The sequence below is a fragment of the Peromyscus maniculatus genome, chromosome 17, assembly GCF_049852395.1.
Source record: "Peromyscus maniculatus bairdii isolate BWxNUB_F1_BW_parent chromosome 17, HU_Pman_BW_mat_3.1, whole genome shotgun sequence".
Lineage (NCBI taxonomy): Eukaryota > Metazoa > Chordata > Mammalia > Rodentia > Cricetidae > Peromyscus > Peromyscus maniculatus.
This window is the reverse complement of record NC_134868.1, coordinates 33,553,265-33,567,751: the sequence shown is the minus strand read 5'-3', so window position 1 is coordinate 33,567,751 and position 14,487 is coordinate 33,553,265. Positions and strand designations below refer to the sequence as shown.

Here is a 14,487-nt window from a genome sequence, read left to right as displayed (position 1 = left end):
AGGGCAGTTAGTGTGATAGGATGTTTATCTAACCTAGTTTTCACTCTCTAAACTTCGATAATAGCTCTTCAATCACCGAATCGCTGATTCTCTTGCAGCAATATTCCCAACTGCTAAAATTTCTTGTAGGGGATAGAGGAACAATATCGATCCCCTCTTTTTAGATCCCAGTGATAAACTAAAGTATGATTCCAGCACAGCACAGTTCACTCTGGGAACAATGAATGTTCTTGGCTTCCTTAAAGAGCATGGCTGTGGGTTATGGACAGAAGCTTGGCTGACATCAGTGCAGCCCCTCTGAAAAGTCTATGGATGATGGCTTCCCCATGTTTTCATAGATGAAGCCTCCTTTCCATACTAGTTCCCAGCCCGTATGTCTTAGCCTCTCCCTGGGTTTATAAGACCACTTGCAATTAGGATGTAACTATATACGAATGCCTGGAAGAGTGGCCAGATACTCTGGTAAATGTCCAGTGGTCCTCCCTGCTCCCTCATTCACATTTTGGAGAGAGTATGTCAACAGTCCACAGGCTCAATGGTGACGGATTCTCACAAGTAGGCGCAGTTGTTCTCATGAAAATGGTAGCAGCTTGGCCAGGACAGCAGCTTCTGACACTCCCAGTCCTCATTCTTGTGTTTTTCCAAACACAGTGTTCTCATCGACACCCACAGTTCTATGTGCATTATGAACACCGGCTCTGAATGCAGATGTAGGGATTTTATCACTGTGGGCAACGTCTGCTTTCAGCAATCTACTGCTGGGATGCCTTTAATAAACACTCACATTCATGACAAAAACATCTTTATGAGCTACAGCATCAACAAAGATTCATCGCGTATTAGATTTCTCTCAATTTACTCCCTATAGTTTTAAGCTCTTTAAAGGATGTTGGTGGGGGGTGAGAAGCAGGCATATAGAGAATACTTCATCAGAAAAAAAAAACAGAGAAACATAAACTTGAAAACAAGTCTGATTAGTGGCTGAGTAAAGGAGAAGGATCCCACACTTCCAGACACAGACAAACCTTTGGCTATTTTCTGTTTGATTTTGATTTTGTGTTGAGACAGTGTGTCACTAGGTGAACAGTTTGCAATGCAACCTTCCTCCCTCAGGCTCCTGAGATAACAGGTGTACTGTGTGTCTTCCCCTATTCCTTGAATCGAGAGTGCCAGGGCCTAGCTCATGTCTCTCCCTACTTCCTCCCCTGATGATCTCAGTGCTTGCCTGTCAGATGCAAGGATCCCAGCTTGATCCCCAGAGCCATAAAATGAAGATAAAACAAAGTGGAAATGAAAAATGACATACACGAAAAAGCAAAATGTTTTTTCAGGATGATTGTGCCACATGGATCTGCTGGTACCTCAAGGAAAGTTCATATTTCACAAATGCAGAATTTGAAATTTCTGCCTTGATGCAGGGTGAGGGGCTTGGACCTGCCTCAATTCAATGTACTGGGCTCTGCTGACTCTCCATGGGAGGCCTTACCTTCTCTGAGGAGGGAATGTAAGGTGGGTTGGGAGGGAAGGCTGGGGGGCAGGAGGAGGGAAGAGAGGTGTCTGTGGTTGGTATGTAAAATGAATAAAAATGGTTTTAATTAAAAACAAAGAAATTTCTGTTTTGCACTGGAAAATGTTTCTTTCTGACATGCATTAAGTTAGTTAATTGATATGAAAGATATCACTAGTACATCTCATTTTACCCAAAGGAATGTATTATTAAATTTATCAAATAATTTCAATTTTCATCTGATAATTATTACAGCAACTTTGCAAGTGTTAGAATACATGCACAGGTGAGACCTTATTAGCAATCTGTGAACAGTTCTACAGCATTTTCCTGTGACCTTAGACGTAATTTCCAAGTTAAGGGACAAACAGCTTCACATAATGTGACTTTTTCCCACCACAGGCCAGTGCACTGATAAAGGATTGGGAAATTCTTGGAGCGTGGATAATCTATCAGCAGAGTGTTCTCATGAGAAGCGAAACACATCTCTGCCATATCAGCTTTTTATACAGGGTCAAAAGTTCCTGGACGTAGCAACAGGAAAGCCATATGAAAGAACTCTGAGGTTAGCACGAACCACAGCCTTCATTTTTTTTTTCCCATTTGATCATTAAAACAACGGAGGGACATGAAAGCTGAGGTAGAATTCAGCTTCTACCAACCCATCATTTTAATACAATAAAGTGCCATCATGCATCACAGGACATTTTAGTCTTTGTGCATATGTCCGGATTTATACAGTGGACATTGCAATGTGCATATTGATTTGTATAACTAATTTCCCTTAAAAAACATGTTTTTCTCCTTCTTTGATTTTTTTCAAATTAAAAATAATGAACTATATGATATTTGATCAAACATGAGTATCTATTTCTATAGCCATTTTCTTATAACACCTCCCCCATTTCTGGAGTTCATGATTCTACTAATATAAATAATGTCATATTGATCAATTAGTTGTTTTTTTTTTTTTTTTTGGTTTTTTGAGACAGGGTTTCTCTGTGTAGCTTTGTGCATTTCCTGGATCTCACTCTGTAGACCAGGCTGGCCTCGAACTCACAAAGATCTGCCTGCCTCTGCCTCCCGAGTGCTGGGATTAAAAGCATGCGCCACCACCAACTGGCTAGTCTAATTCTTTTGATACTTTTCTGTTGAACTACTAGACTAAGTAAAAACTATTGTTAATTTACGGTATCTACCATTCTTTAGAAAGATGGTATAAAACACACATATATTTGAGTAACATGTAAGTATGGCGATTTTTAAACCAAATTTGTCACCATAGAATTGCTTAGCCATTAACACAAATTATGTTATTTTAAGACACCTTTGTTTTCATGTTTATAATTATTGTAGAAATATTTCCTTGCCATTATTTTTTATTTATTGTACACCTTGGATATTGTCTGTTCATATCCATTGCTTGTACAATACAGGAGTGCTTTCTTATACCTGCATGTAACTAAGTAAGGGATTTGTGTCTATCATCTATTAACTATTTGTTGTTGTTGTCTTTGTACTAGCATTAGACTTGTGAACAATTGCCTGCTCAGCAAAGATGCTACAGATGGGCTCTACAACCCCCCCACTCCCCTACTTTCAATTTTGAGACCAGATCCCACTAAATTGCCCACACTGGGCTTGAATACACTCAGTAGCCCAGGCATATCTGCTGCTTGTTGTCTGACTGACTTGGCATTCCAAACAGCTGGATCACGGGACGGTGGCCGTGCATCCCACCACTTGTTTTTTCATATTTCCTATGTATCATTTCTTCTGAGATCAATCTCTACACATATTTGCTCTGGTGTTCTTACAGTCAAATTATTTTGAACATTGGGGTAAATTGCTCCGGTGTAATCTTCCTTATTCTTTTAAAATAAAAGCCTTGTTTCTTTATATAAGCAGCTGACAATTTGTATCATTTTTAAAATTAGTACATTTGTGCAATCATTGTTTCCATGCTGAAGAAATGAGTGTATAAAAATTCCTGTTAGAGACTGAACCACATTGTGCCTTACGGTAGTGACAATCACCCTTGGAAACAGAAAGAGTATCAATGTTCGAATCTAAGACCAAAAAGTGATGAGAAAAATGTGATGAAGTTACATTATATAAAATTCTCAAAAAATAAAAAAATATAAATAAATAATAAAGTATTAACAAGCATGCTAAATAGAAAAATACATATGCCATTCTTTTAGGTATATGATTTTAAAGAAAGAAAGCAAATATTTTAACAGTTTTGAATTATAATTTCGTATATGTAAAGCATTAATATACTATCAATGTAAAGGAATACTATGAAGACTAAGATAATTTTAAACTTGCCTCATATGCAGAAAGCTACCAAAAAATGAATCAGCACTATTTTACAATTCTGTATAACCATATGAGCTTTACTTATTTTAGCTTCAAGGCAGCTTTGTGAGGTATATAGTCAGATTTTCTCTATTTTGCATCTTAGGACACTAAGACATAAATGGCTTAGGTATTTACCCAATATTGTATAGTTGGAAGGGAAGATGCTGGGGTCTGAAAGCAAGCAGGCAGTGAGCTTATACAAGGTGAGCTCTTAGCTACGACACAAAACATTCATCATTTCAGCTCTGTGACTATTCTGCCACAGTTCCACATGGCCAGCGATAACACCAGCCCAATTTTATGCTGTGTAAGTCTTATTCATCCATCAATATCACCCTAAATTGTAACATCTCCATGAAGATATTTTTATAGTTCTCTCTCCCTTTAAAGTAATAGTCCTTTCCCTTCATACAGTAGTTACCTATAGCAATTTTATTCTGTGTAGAATGCCCAAGTTATACTAGTTCTGCTTGCCCATAAGCTTTATATTAAGAATTTCTCATAAAATTAAACATAATTTTTTCTTTGTATCTCTTGCTCATATGTAATTCAAAAATTATCTGCAGAAGAGACTCAGTCAATATTCACTCTATGAGCAAGGAAGATTAATACAACCATCAGGTTAAAGCCAAAAATGTCATATGAAGAGAAAGGAACAAACTAATTTGTTAAACATACTTTGAATGTAACCAACAAGTTTTAACAAAAAACACATAGTTCCTTGCTAAACTGACTATAAACTTGTTCATTTCATGCATATTTATTATGTTTTCATTAATGAACACCTTGGCTGGAATTTTTACTATCATTTTAACCTGTTAAACAACAAAACCAAACTATTAGTGGTAGGATAAGGGTTCTACTAGAAATTACTAATCAGATCTCTCTCTCTCTCTCTCTCTCTCTCTCTCTCTCTCTCTCTCTCTCTCTCTCTCTCTCTCTCTCTCTCCCCTCTCTCTCTCTCTCCCCTCACACACTCACATGTACACAGAGTAGACTCACACACTCAATACAAGTAAATTTAGGAAAAAATAGATTAAAATATACCTCTTTTGTCATTGCTGGTAAGGGAGGCAGCACTGATTTATCCACTTCCCTCTCTTTACAACTGAAACCTAAAATCTTTATCACATAGTATTTCAGCATCTGGAGAGGAAATGACACAGTTGCGTGTTGAAAAATCTTACTTTGAAATGTATTTCAATAGCTGTTTCATCAATGCGCAAGTTTGCACATTCTAAATTTGTCAGATAACTCATTCCCCTTTCCTCACAGGACATTGTAAAAAGAAAAAAAGAGAAGTTTTTTTTTTTAAAAAAAAAAAAAAAAGAACAAGAATTTCAGGGCAGGGTGCAAAGTTAACCCCACACCAGTCATTCGTGGTGTACAAGTTATGTACGACTTCTCCCGAATCATTTATTTCCCATCGCATCTTCTTGCAGTCATACAGTGCTGAGAGAAGAGACCACGTTTTGTTTTCTCTCTTTCACACTTTTCTCCTGGTCTTTATAGGAGAGAGTAGAGCCAAAGCATAAAACAAGACACAAGGAAAGGCTACGGCACTTAACAGTGGAAATCAGCAACGCTGCTGCTCGATGATTCAGGTCTCTCTGTAATGGCGCTAGCAGTGTCCATTTATTATCTGGGAGCCCATTTGACTAAGGGAAGCTTAATCACCAGCTCAATGGGAAGGAAAACCCTTTACCTTCTGATGTATGGTAAAAGGTTTGCATGTTTTGTTTTATTCATTCACAAGTTCAAGGATGACACACTTAAACATTCAATATTGCATGATTAAGCTTTTATAAATAATATTTCTGAACAGAGATAGATAATTTTCCACAAGCAATACTTGGTGCTCCAAACAGAAGGAATCATGCTTCTTCTTTTTTAAAAAATTTATTCTTCTCTTCATACATTACATCCCTCCACTCCTCCCAGCCCCCTACAGGTGCTTGTCTCCCCCAGATCTACAGTTCCTCCTTTCCCCTTCAGAAAAGAGCAGGCCTCCTAGGGAGGTCAACTGGACCCAACATAACAAGTTACAGTAAGACTAGGCACAAAACCTCATATAAAGGCTGGGCAAGACAACCCAGTAGAAGGAAAAGGGTCCCAAGAGCAGGTGAAAGAGTCAGAGATACCCCACTCCCACTATGACGAGTCCCCCAAAACACCGAGTCAACAACTATAATATAGATGCTAAGGATGTAGCCCAGATCCATGCAGGCTCCCTGATTGCCACGTCAATCTCTGTGAGGCCCTATGAGCCCTGCTTAGTTCCTTCAGTGCATCATCATCCTTAGTGGCTTCTTCTGGAAGCTGACTGGAGCAGATACAGAAACCCACTAGGCAGAGAGAGAACCCAAATAAGAGATCTCCATTGAGTCCCTCCCTTTGGAGCTTGGAACCCTACAGAAAAGGAGAAGGAAGAATTGTAGGAATCATGCTTCTTAAGAAATGATGGATCAAATCAGTAAGTCCAAAAGGTACCCACTATCCAATGACAACGAATGGTAGAAAGATCATAAGAGCAAAGCATTTGGGAAACACAAGTGATAATTTAATACTAATACTATTTATAATAACAGTATGGCAAACCCATTCCTAAGGTAATTAATAAAAGGCTGAGAGTGGTCAGGGGTATAGCTCAGTGGTAGAGCACTTGTGTAATACTAGCCAAGGGGTCCTAGTTCAATCCTTAGCATCACATCTCTTTTAATTAAAAGGAAAATAATAAAATAAGTATTTTAAAGGGCCATATAATTTCTAGCCATGAAACTTCAAATAAAAGTATATAATCATAAATCCATCCACATTGGACTAGCACTGAGGCTATTATGCTAGTTCATAACCACATGTTGGAAGTTTCTCATAACATTTTAAAGAAAGAAGAGCTTCAAACTGACACAAGATCTCACTCATTTTTCTTTACTATTGTTTGTTAGTACATCTGATTATAGGGCATGGGGCCTATGATATCTGGAGTATAGGAATCACATCCTACCCAGGAATGGAGATGCAGCCCTGTGACCCTAGCATTCAGGAGACTGAGAAAGGGGGATGTAGATTTCGAGGTCCACTAGTTATCTAGTGAGATCCTGTCTCAGAAAAAAAAAACTTTCTGTAGTGTTAAATGTAGATAACCCACTAATACTACAAGATCTTAAAAGTCACACTTAAGAAGCCATAAATTATGACACCGACTTTCCAACTTTCTATTTTTATGAGGATTCGTTAGACTGGGGTCAGCTACATTTCTAGTCTCTGCAACACCGTTATATATAGTTGTACTTCCCAATTCTAACCACTTCCCTTCATTATTTCCTCATCCTCTGGTTAATTTAACTGTTCATTTAAAAAAAATTCCATTTCTTCTACGTCCAAAAAGATCTACTATCCACACATTTTGTTTATATATCTATCTATATCTATCTATCTATCTATCTATCTATCTATATATATATATATATATATTCTATAATGCATTATAGTATATTGAGTTATCTATTAGATATCATATAATATGGTGCATACAAACTCCTTACCAGGAAATCAGGAAGAAAAGACTAAACTCCGACCAAAGGCTAATTGACATCATGGAAGAAATGAAGAATGTCTAAGGAGCTGGGGCTTTATTGTTTCATTTAATTCCAGCCACTCTGCCAGGCCTGATCAAGAAAGTGTGGTGGGACAAGGAGATGGCTCAGAGGATAAGGGTGTGCATTTTTGACTGTGTTAGAATATATCATTTCTTTATCTTGGGTCAGCATATGTACCACTGAGGGATGCCTGCATTCTTCATCAGAAGCATTGCGTGGGAAATATGTCACACACTTAAGCATACTTCAGAACTTTTGGATGTTCACCTATGATCAGTCTTGGGGTACATGGAATGTATCTAGTCCCTTTATCTCTTCCACTTTTAAACATGTATATACAGTGAAAGCTGCAGAAGATTTGACTAGTATTCACTAAAAATCTGTAATCGATTAAGGAAGTGGATTGGAAAAACTGAGTTGAATGCTTTAGGTTCCATAGCATCCAGAGCTTAACAGAAGATCTAATATTTTATATTCTCTAAGAGTTACTTGTATGTCTAAAATTGCAACTGGTCATCAATCATAAGAGATAAGATATGATATACAGGGTCTGGAGAGATGGCTCAGCAATCAGTATACACTGCTTTTCCTTAGGATCCAAGTTTGATCCTCAGCATCCATTTCATTGACACACAACTGTTGCTAGAGTTTTCCGCCTTGCCCACAGTCAGGACAAATCTTTGTCACCCGCCAGTCCCACAGCCGCTCAGACCCAACCAAGTAAACACAGAGACTTATATAGCTTACAAACTGTATGGCCGTGGCAGACTTCTTGCTAACTGTGCTTATAGCTTAAATTAATCCATTTCCATAAATCTATACCTTGCCACGTGGCTGGTGGCTTACCGGCATCTTCACATGCTGCTGGTCATGGTGGCGGATGCAGTGTCTCTCCGCCTCAGCCTTCTGCTTCCCCCAATTCTCCTCTCTCCTTGTCCCACCTACTTCCTGCCTGGCCACTGACCAATCAGTGTTTTATTTATTGACCAATCAGAGCAATTTGACATACAGACCGTCCCACAGCACACAACCATGTACAATTCCAGATCATGGGATCTAATGCTCTCTTCTGGCCTCCACAGACATTACACACACACACACACACTAAAAAAATAATAAAATAAACCATTTTATGTTTTGACATAAATATGTAATATTTTTAGTTAATATTTATGTATTCTGAAATCAAACAAATGAGTTCTGACTTTCATAGAAACTTTGAGAATGGTGGAATGAGCATATATTTCCAAGTGAATATTATAACTGTATAGAATTATCAAAACAATGCAAAATGTAGGCAAATACAACGAACAGGAACAGAGAGATTCGTTTACCTCAGGCAGAATCCACTGGAGGCTCAAACTTGTAGGAGTATAACTGACACATAGAAACTGCTTTTGAAAAAGAAACTATGGACTCCTCACTTGAGCCCCAAAACCCACATTTTGTTTTTGTCTCTTTTAGACATTTTACTGTCAACCTTTAAACCATTCTTATTTCATACCACAGGAGGAACCTAAATCTGAATTCACATTGAATTCCAGGAGCAATACCAGTCCATAACTACATTTATGACAAAGGACAAAAACAGTTTCCAATGAATTGTGTCACAAGACAGATCACCCCTCAAGTTCAGGCAAACATCTACAAAGGCTAATATCAAAGGCAAAGCACTCTTTTGGACTAATAATCATCTTAGGGAAACTGGAGGGCTCTCCTCGGGAATCATTGACCTCTAAGAGCCAGTTTCTTGAATGAGAGCTGAGGTGACGATCACCTAGTCCACACCTTGACCAGGACTCCTTCATACCTGGTTTTCACTCCTTAATCATAGTTTTCTTAGGTTTAAGTCTAAAGCTAATGCTAGTTCTCCAAAGACCAATTTGGAACCACTGGACCTTTTGTGTTCCCCTCTGAGGCCCATTGAGTGCATCTCCTCTCTGATTTAAGCTACTATATTACTTCTATCTTTAGTTGGCAGATGATTAGGGTGGTGCGATGGTTAATCTTCTATGTCAACTTACAAAATGCCTCTGAAAATGTCTGTGAGAGTGTTTCCAGAGAGATTTCACTGAGGGAGGAAGAGCCATCCTGGCTACGGACAGCCAGCCTTTGATGAGCTGGGTGAAGCTTTCAGGCTTCTGGGCTGATTGAAAAGGAGGAGGCTTGCTAGCCACCAGCAGCTCTCTTTCTTGGATCCTAAGGCTTCAATGTGATCACATGTTTCATGCTTCCAATGCCACACCTTCCTCCCCAGGGTGGACTTCATCTCTTCTGAAATCATAGCCCAAAATGAAACCTTCCTTGCTTATGGTCAGTTATTTTGTCACATAAGTAACAAACATCACCAATACAACAGGGTGGCTCACTTTGGGTCACTGGTGAATCCTAGCATTGAGGCCGGTGGACCCAACATTTGTTTTATAACAAGCACCCGTACACATTAATGTTTCACAGGCACCAGAAGGCTGATAAGCAAAATGAGATATTCCTAGAATACCTGCGGCTCTTTGGAGCCCCCAAACATTCCTGCTTTTACAAAACAAACAAACAAAACAAAACAAACAAAACAAACCTATGACTGTGTGTATCAGGGGTTCTCAGGAGAGATGGCTCAGTGGTTAAGACCATGGGATACTCTTTCAGTGGAGCCAGGTTCAATTTTCAGCACCTGTATGGCAGCATACAACCCTCTGAAACACCAGTTTCAGTGGATCCAACATCCTTCTCTGGCCTCTGCAGGATCAGGATTGCAAGTGGTTCATAGACATACATGCAGGCAAAATAGCCATACATTAAATAAATAAATAAATAAATATAATTCTGTTGAAGTTTTCAGACTGCAGAAGCATGGAAAATATCTGACAATGCTGGGATAGGATTAACAGTTTATCATATGTGCCAGATGTTCTCCAAAACCAAGACCCACCCTTCATTGGGGAAACTTCAACAGAGCCTTATATTACCCATATATTAACAGAGGGAAAATATCAAAGCTATGGAAGGCATGCGAAGCTACTGACCAGAGACAAAGGGCCTCGCAAAGAACATAATCATAAATTATAGAATGCTCTCCTACCCCATAACTTACCAAAGCTGCAGGAGAAGACCAGAAGATAGTAGGACAAAGAGCTGCTGCATCATTTTTGTTGTCTATTTTTGAGACTTTAGTTTAATGACAGTACTTTTCCTTCCCCTTTTCTCTTGCCAAGCCTTCCCACATACCAATCCCCTCCTTCAAATGCATGATCTATTTTTTATTAATTTTTATTGCATGTGTATGTGTTGTATATACATGTGAATCTCTAAATGTAACCTACCAAGCCCATATAATATTACTTGTATGTATATTTAAGGTATTAATTAAAAGGAAGTATATAGAGAAAGTCAAAACCAAAAGAGAAGAGAAAGCAAGGGTATACTAGAGGAAGTTTCAGTTTCTAAGGGCTTTGTCTACAGGAAACATTAAGCACTGAAAGACCCTAACCCTTCAGGCTTACACCCCCCAAACTCCAGGAGAATGAGGAACTAAAAAAGCTAGTTCCAAGGGCAACCTGACTCAGCCATTACTCAACTACCCCCCTGCCACAATGTAACAATATAAAGAGATTTCTATTAAGAGATGTGCTCAAATGTGACTGGGATAGTTGCAAGTGTTCCAGGAAGGACCACTGTGACCTTTGTGTAAACTCCACTCCTGCCCTGATACCTCCCTTGAGGTTTCGGGGAGAATGTGCATGTGGACGTGACTGTACCCACTCTGTGATCAGACCATGATCTTGTGAAATTATCCTCTAGACATAAATCAATTGAAATGAAATTGTATGGGAATTGTAATCTTATGGTTTTTGTGGGTTTTTTCTTTAAAAACACCTATGTGGCTGCAGTAGGATGCTACTCTTGCTCTTTGGAGCTGAGTTAGCCCGTCTGTACAGTCATTTCAATAAACCTCATGCTGTTGCATCAACTGGACCAGAGTCTGGGTTCTTGGGGCACCCATTTGAGACCCTAGATTTTGTGGTCTATCAGCACAAACCAACACCTCACTAAAGTAACATCCAATAAGTTTATCCTAAACACCACAGGTCATACAGTTCTTCAACAATTACGGAAGTATGCTTGCCTCGGCAGCACATATACTAAAATTGGAACGATACAGAGAAGATTAGCATGACCCCTGCTCAAGGATGATACGCAAATTCATGAAGTGTTCCATATTTTAAGCAAAAAAATATTAAAAAAAAAAACAATTAGGGAAGTAAAAAATAAGCATCTACAAAATGATAGCAACAGATTTCCTTGCAAGGTCAGCTATTTACAGCAACCAAAATCCACAGTGCCCCATTTCCTTATGATTATGTCTTACTAAAAAGAACCAGAAATCTAAGAAGGAAAGTGTATATGAATCCATTTGGGGGTGCTATTGGAGACAAATGAATATACATTGTACTGCATTTAGGCAAGTATGGTTTCAGAATCCTAAGGAAAGCATGGTTCAGTTTAAGTAAGTTTAAGAGTTATGAAAATGTCCATTAAGTAAAATCTCAGCAAACAGCACCAAGCAAATGCTTCCCCAGAATCCCTGAACTCTTGGGATATCAACCTAGGGAGTTCACAAAAAAAATCAAGATCTGTAGAGATGTCTCACTTTGTAAAGGATCTAAGGATCAGAGTTTGATACCCAGTACCCACTTCAAAGCTGATCACAGCAGGGAAAACCTGTAATTTACATGCTCATTAGGCAGAGACACATGAGACCCTGGGGCTCTTTGTCCAGTCAGTCTAGCCCATTGGGATAAACTGGTAAGATTACCTGTCCTCCAAACAGAGCAGCAGAGACAAAAAAGGGGAGAGTGATTAAGGAAGATACTGATGCAGACCTCTAGCTTCCATACAGATGCACACTCATGAATTTGCACACATGTGAGCACACATACCCAGCCATACTTACACACAGACACACACATGCATACACACATACACATAGAGAAAGAGAGACAGAGGAACAGATAGAGAAAGAATAGGCAAACTAGACCTTAGGTAAATGGATTGTAGTAGACTAGATCCTATTTACTCTATAAACACTTCATGCCTTCCATTTTATTTGTCTCTATTTTGAAATCAGAAAATTTAACAGCAAGTTCATATATTCTCTAGGGTTACCTGGTCAATGAAAGAGCATGTTGTCAGAATATATATATATATATCCTTTGAAGTTTTTTTTTCCCCCACTGGGTCAGCGGGATCAACATCAAACACAGCAACATCTTCTATGCATCTTTTCCCACCTTAATTTCTCCAGAACTTATTCCTTGTTATTTTCAGTAGTTTCCCTAAAGCTACAGTCCTTCTTTTGTGCCTTGATCTGCCTAAAACTGGACAATAGAAGTTGACTCTTCAGGTTCCCCACATCTCTTAGCATGATTTACTGGCAAATTTTAAAGAGAAACCATGTGGGGAGGGTGATGAGAATCACAGAAATGCTTGCTTGACACTCAAGCTCCTGAACTAAGAATATCAAAGCTTTGCCTGGCTCCCAGCTGACTAAAACCTTGCTCCTGGGAAAACGTCCTGTTCTTCTGACTCTCTTCATAGAAAGCTAAGGTATGTCATCCAGATTCGTTTTTTTTCTAGCTCACACCTGACAATAGGCCTTGATACTTCTTTCGTCTTTCCTTTTTTTCTTTTCCTACAGCATTCACTACAAGGGACTTAAAATCTTGAATCTCTTATTTGTGCCTTTTATGTATTTGTAAAACAGGCTAGCAAACACTGGCAAGTACCTAATTGTTAAATGACCGAATGTGGATAAAATCAATTAAAGAAAGGATAAAGAGTATACAAATATTATGTTTACAGCTTATAGGATAAGTAGTGGAATCATAGTTTATTCTCACAGTTACAGTTAATATGGATTTGAGAAAATACATTAAAGATCAGATAAGTTTTTTGGTTTTTGTTTTGTTTTGTTTTTTTGTTTGTTTGTTTTCCTTTGAAGTGCTTCCTGAAGGGCCTGAAAGCCATTTTGTTCATTCAGGAAGGATATTGATTCATGTTGTCAGTGAAAACAGAACTTCTCTCCTTGGTTACTTCAGATGCACTTCTCACCTTGCCCCAGCCTTCTGCTTTTCCCCAGAAGGCAGACACATTAGTCAGAGTCAAGTGGCTGCTTGACCTCCAGCTGCTGACTACATTGTGTCAAGGGGAAGTTTAACAGCAGATTCCCAGAAGGAAGAAGAGTTCATCTCCATGTGAACCTCCACATTAAGCACTCAAAAATGAAATTAGATGAGTATAGTCTTAGAATGCTTAGAATGTGTTTAAAGGAATTAATATAAGCAAACAAAAAATGTTTAGATCTGTTGGGTGAATTTTTTGACAATAATATCTCTTATATTTACACAGTATTTGTCATCTGCTATTGTTTTGAGGATCCAAAATATTTTAGTTCTAGAGTTACCCAAGTTCAAGCTACACTATAATTCAAGGGATGGAGAATTTGAGGAAAGTTCCAGAAAAAAAAAAGCAAGAGGAGCTACGGGAGGCAGAAAAAAAATGTCTATTAACTCCCTCATTTTGAAGATGTCTACATCCTAATTCTCAAAAAGGAAGTGCTCCATTTCAGGGTTAAGGGAACATTTGTATCTGAAATTACCTTTACATTGAATTCACTCAGGTGACATGACAATAAGATTGTTCTGTATTAGGCTGCAGAGATGGCTCAGTGGTCAAGAGCACTGGCTGCTCTTCCAGAGGACACAGGTTCAATTCCTAGCACTTACATAGCAGCTCACAACTGTCTATAACTCCTATTCCAGGGGCTCTGACACCCTTACAGACATACACGCAGGCAAAACACCAATATATATAAAAATTAAAAAATAAGTAAATTTAGCTGGGCGGTGGTGGTACATCCCAGCACTTGTGAGGTAGAGGCAGGCAGATCTCTGTGAGTTCCAGGCCTGCCTGGTTTACAGAGCAAGATCCAGGACAGGCACCAAAACTACACAGAGAAAC

The 14,487-nt window shown here is 38.7% G+C and overlaps 1 protein-coding gene and 1 non-coding gene across 3 annotated transcripts in view; one reads left to right on the top strand and one right to left on the bottom strand.

The window, feature by feature from the left end:
* The window catches only part of Msr1 (macrophage scavenger receptor 1), a 63,039-nt gene extending 57,992 nt beyond the window's left edge, over positions 1–5,047 (bottom strand). The window contains exon 1 of one of the 2 annotated variants that reach the window (XM_015992820.3): positions 4,919–5,047. In XM_015992820.3, coding sequence (XP_015848306.2) covers positions 4,919–5,017 — 99 coding nt within the window. In that variant the 5' untranslated portion in view covers positions 5,018–5,047. The remainder of the gene's footprint in view (positions 1–4,918) is intronic. The other variant, XM_015992821.3, reaches the window with a different exon arrangement.
* Positions 5,048–11,585: 6,538 nt separating this feature from the next.
* Positions 11,586–11,692, top strand: LOC121823602 (U6 spliceosomal RNA). The gene has a single exon (XR_006065116.2). It is a non-coding gene; the product is annotated as a U6 spliceosomal RNA (small nuclear RNA).
* Positions 11,693–14,487: the final 2,795 nt, after the last annotated feature.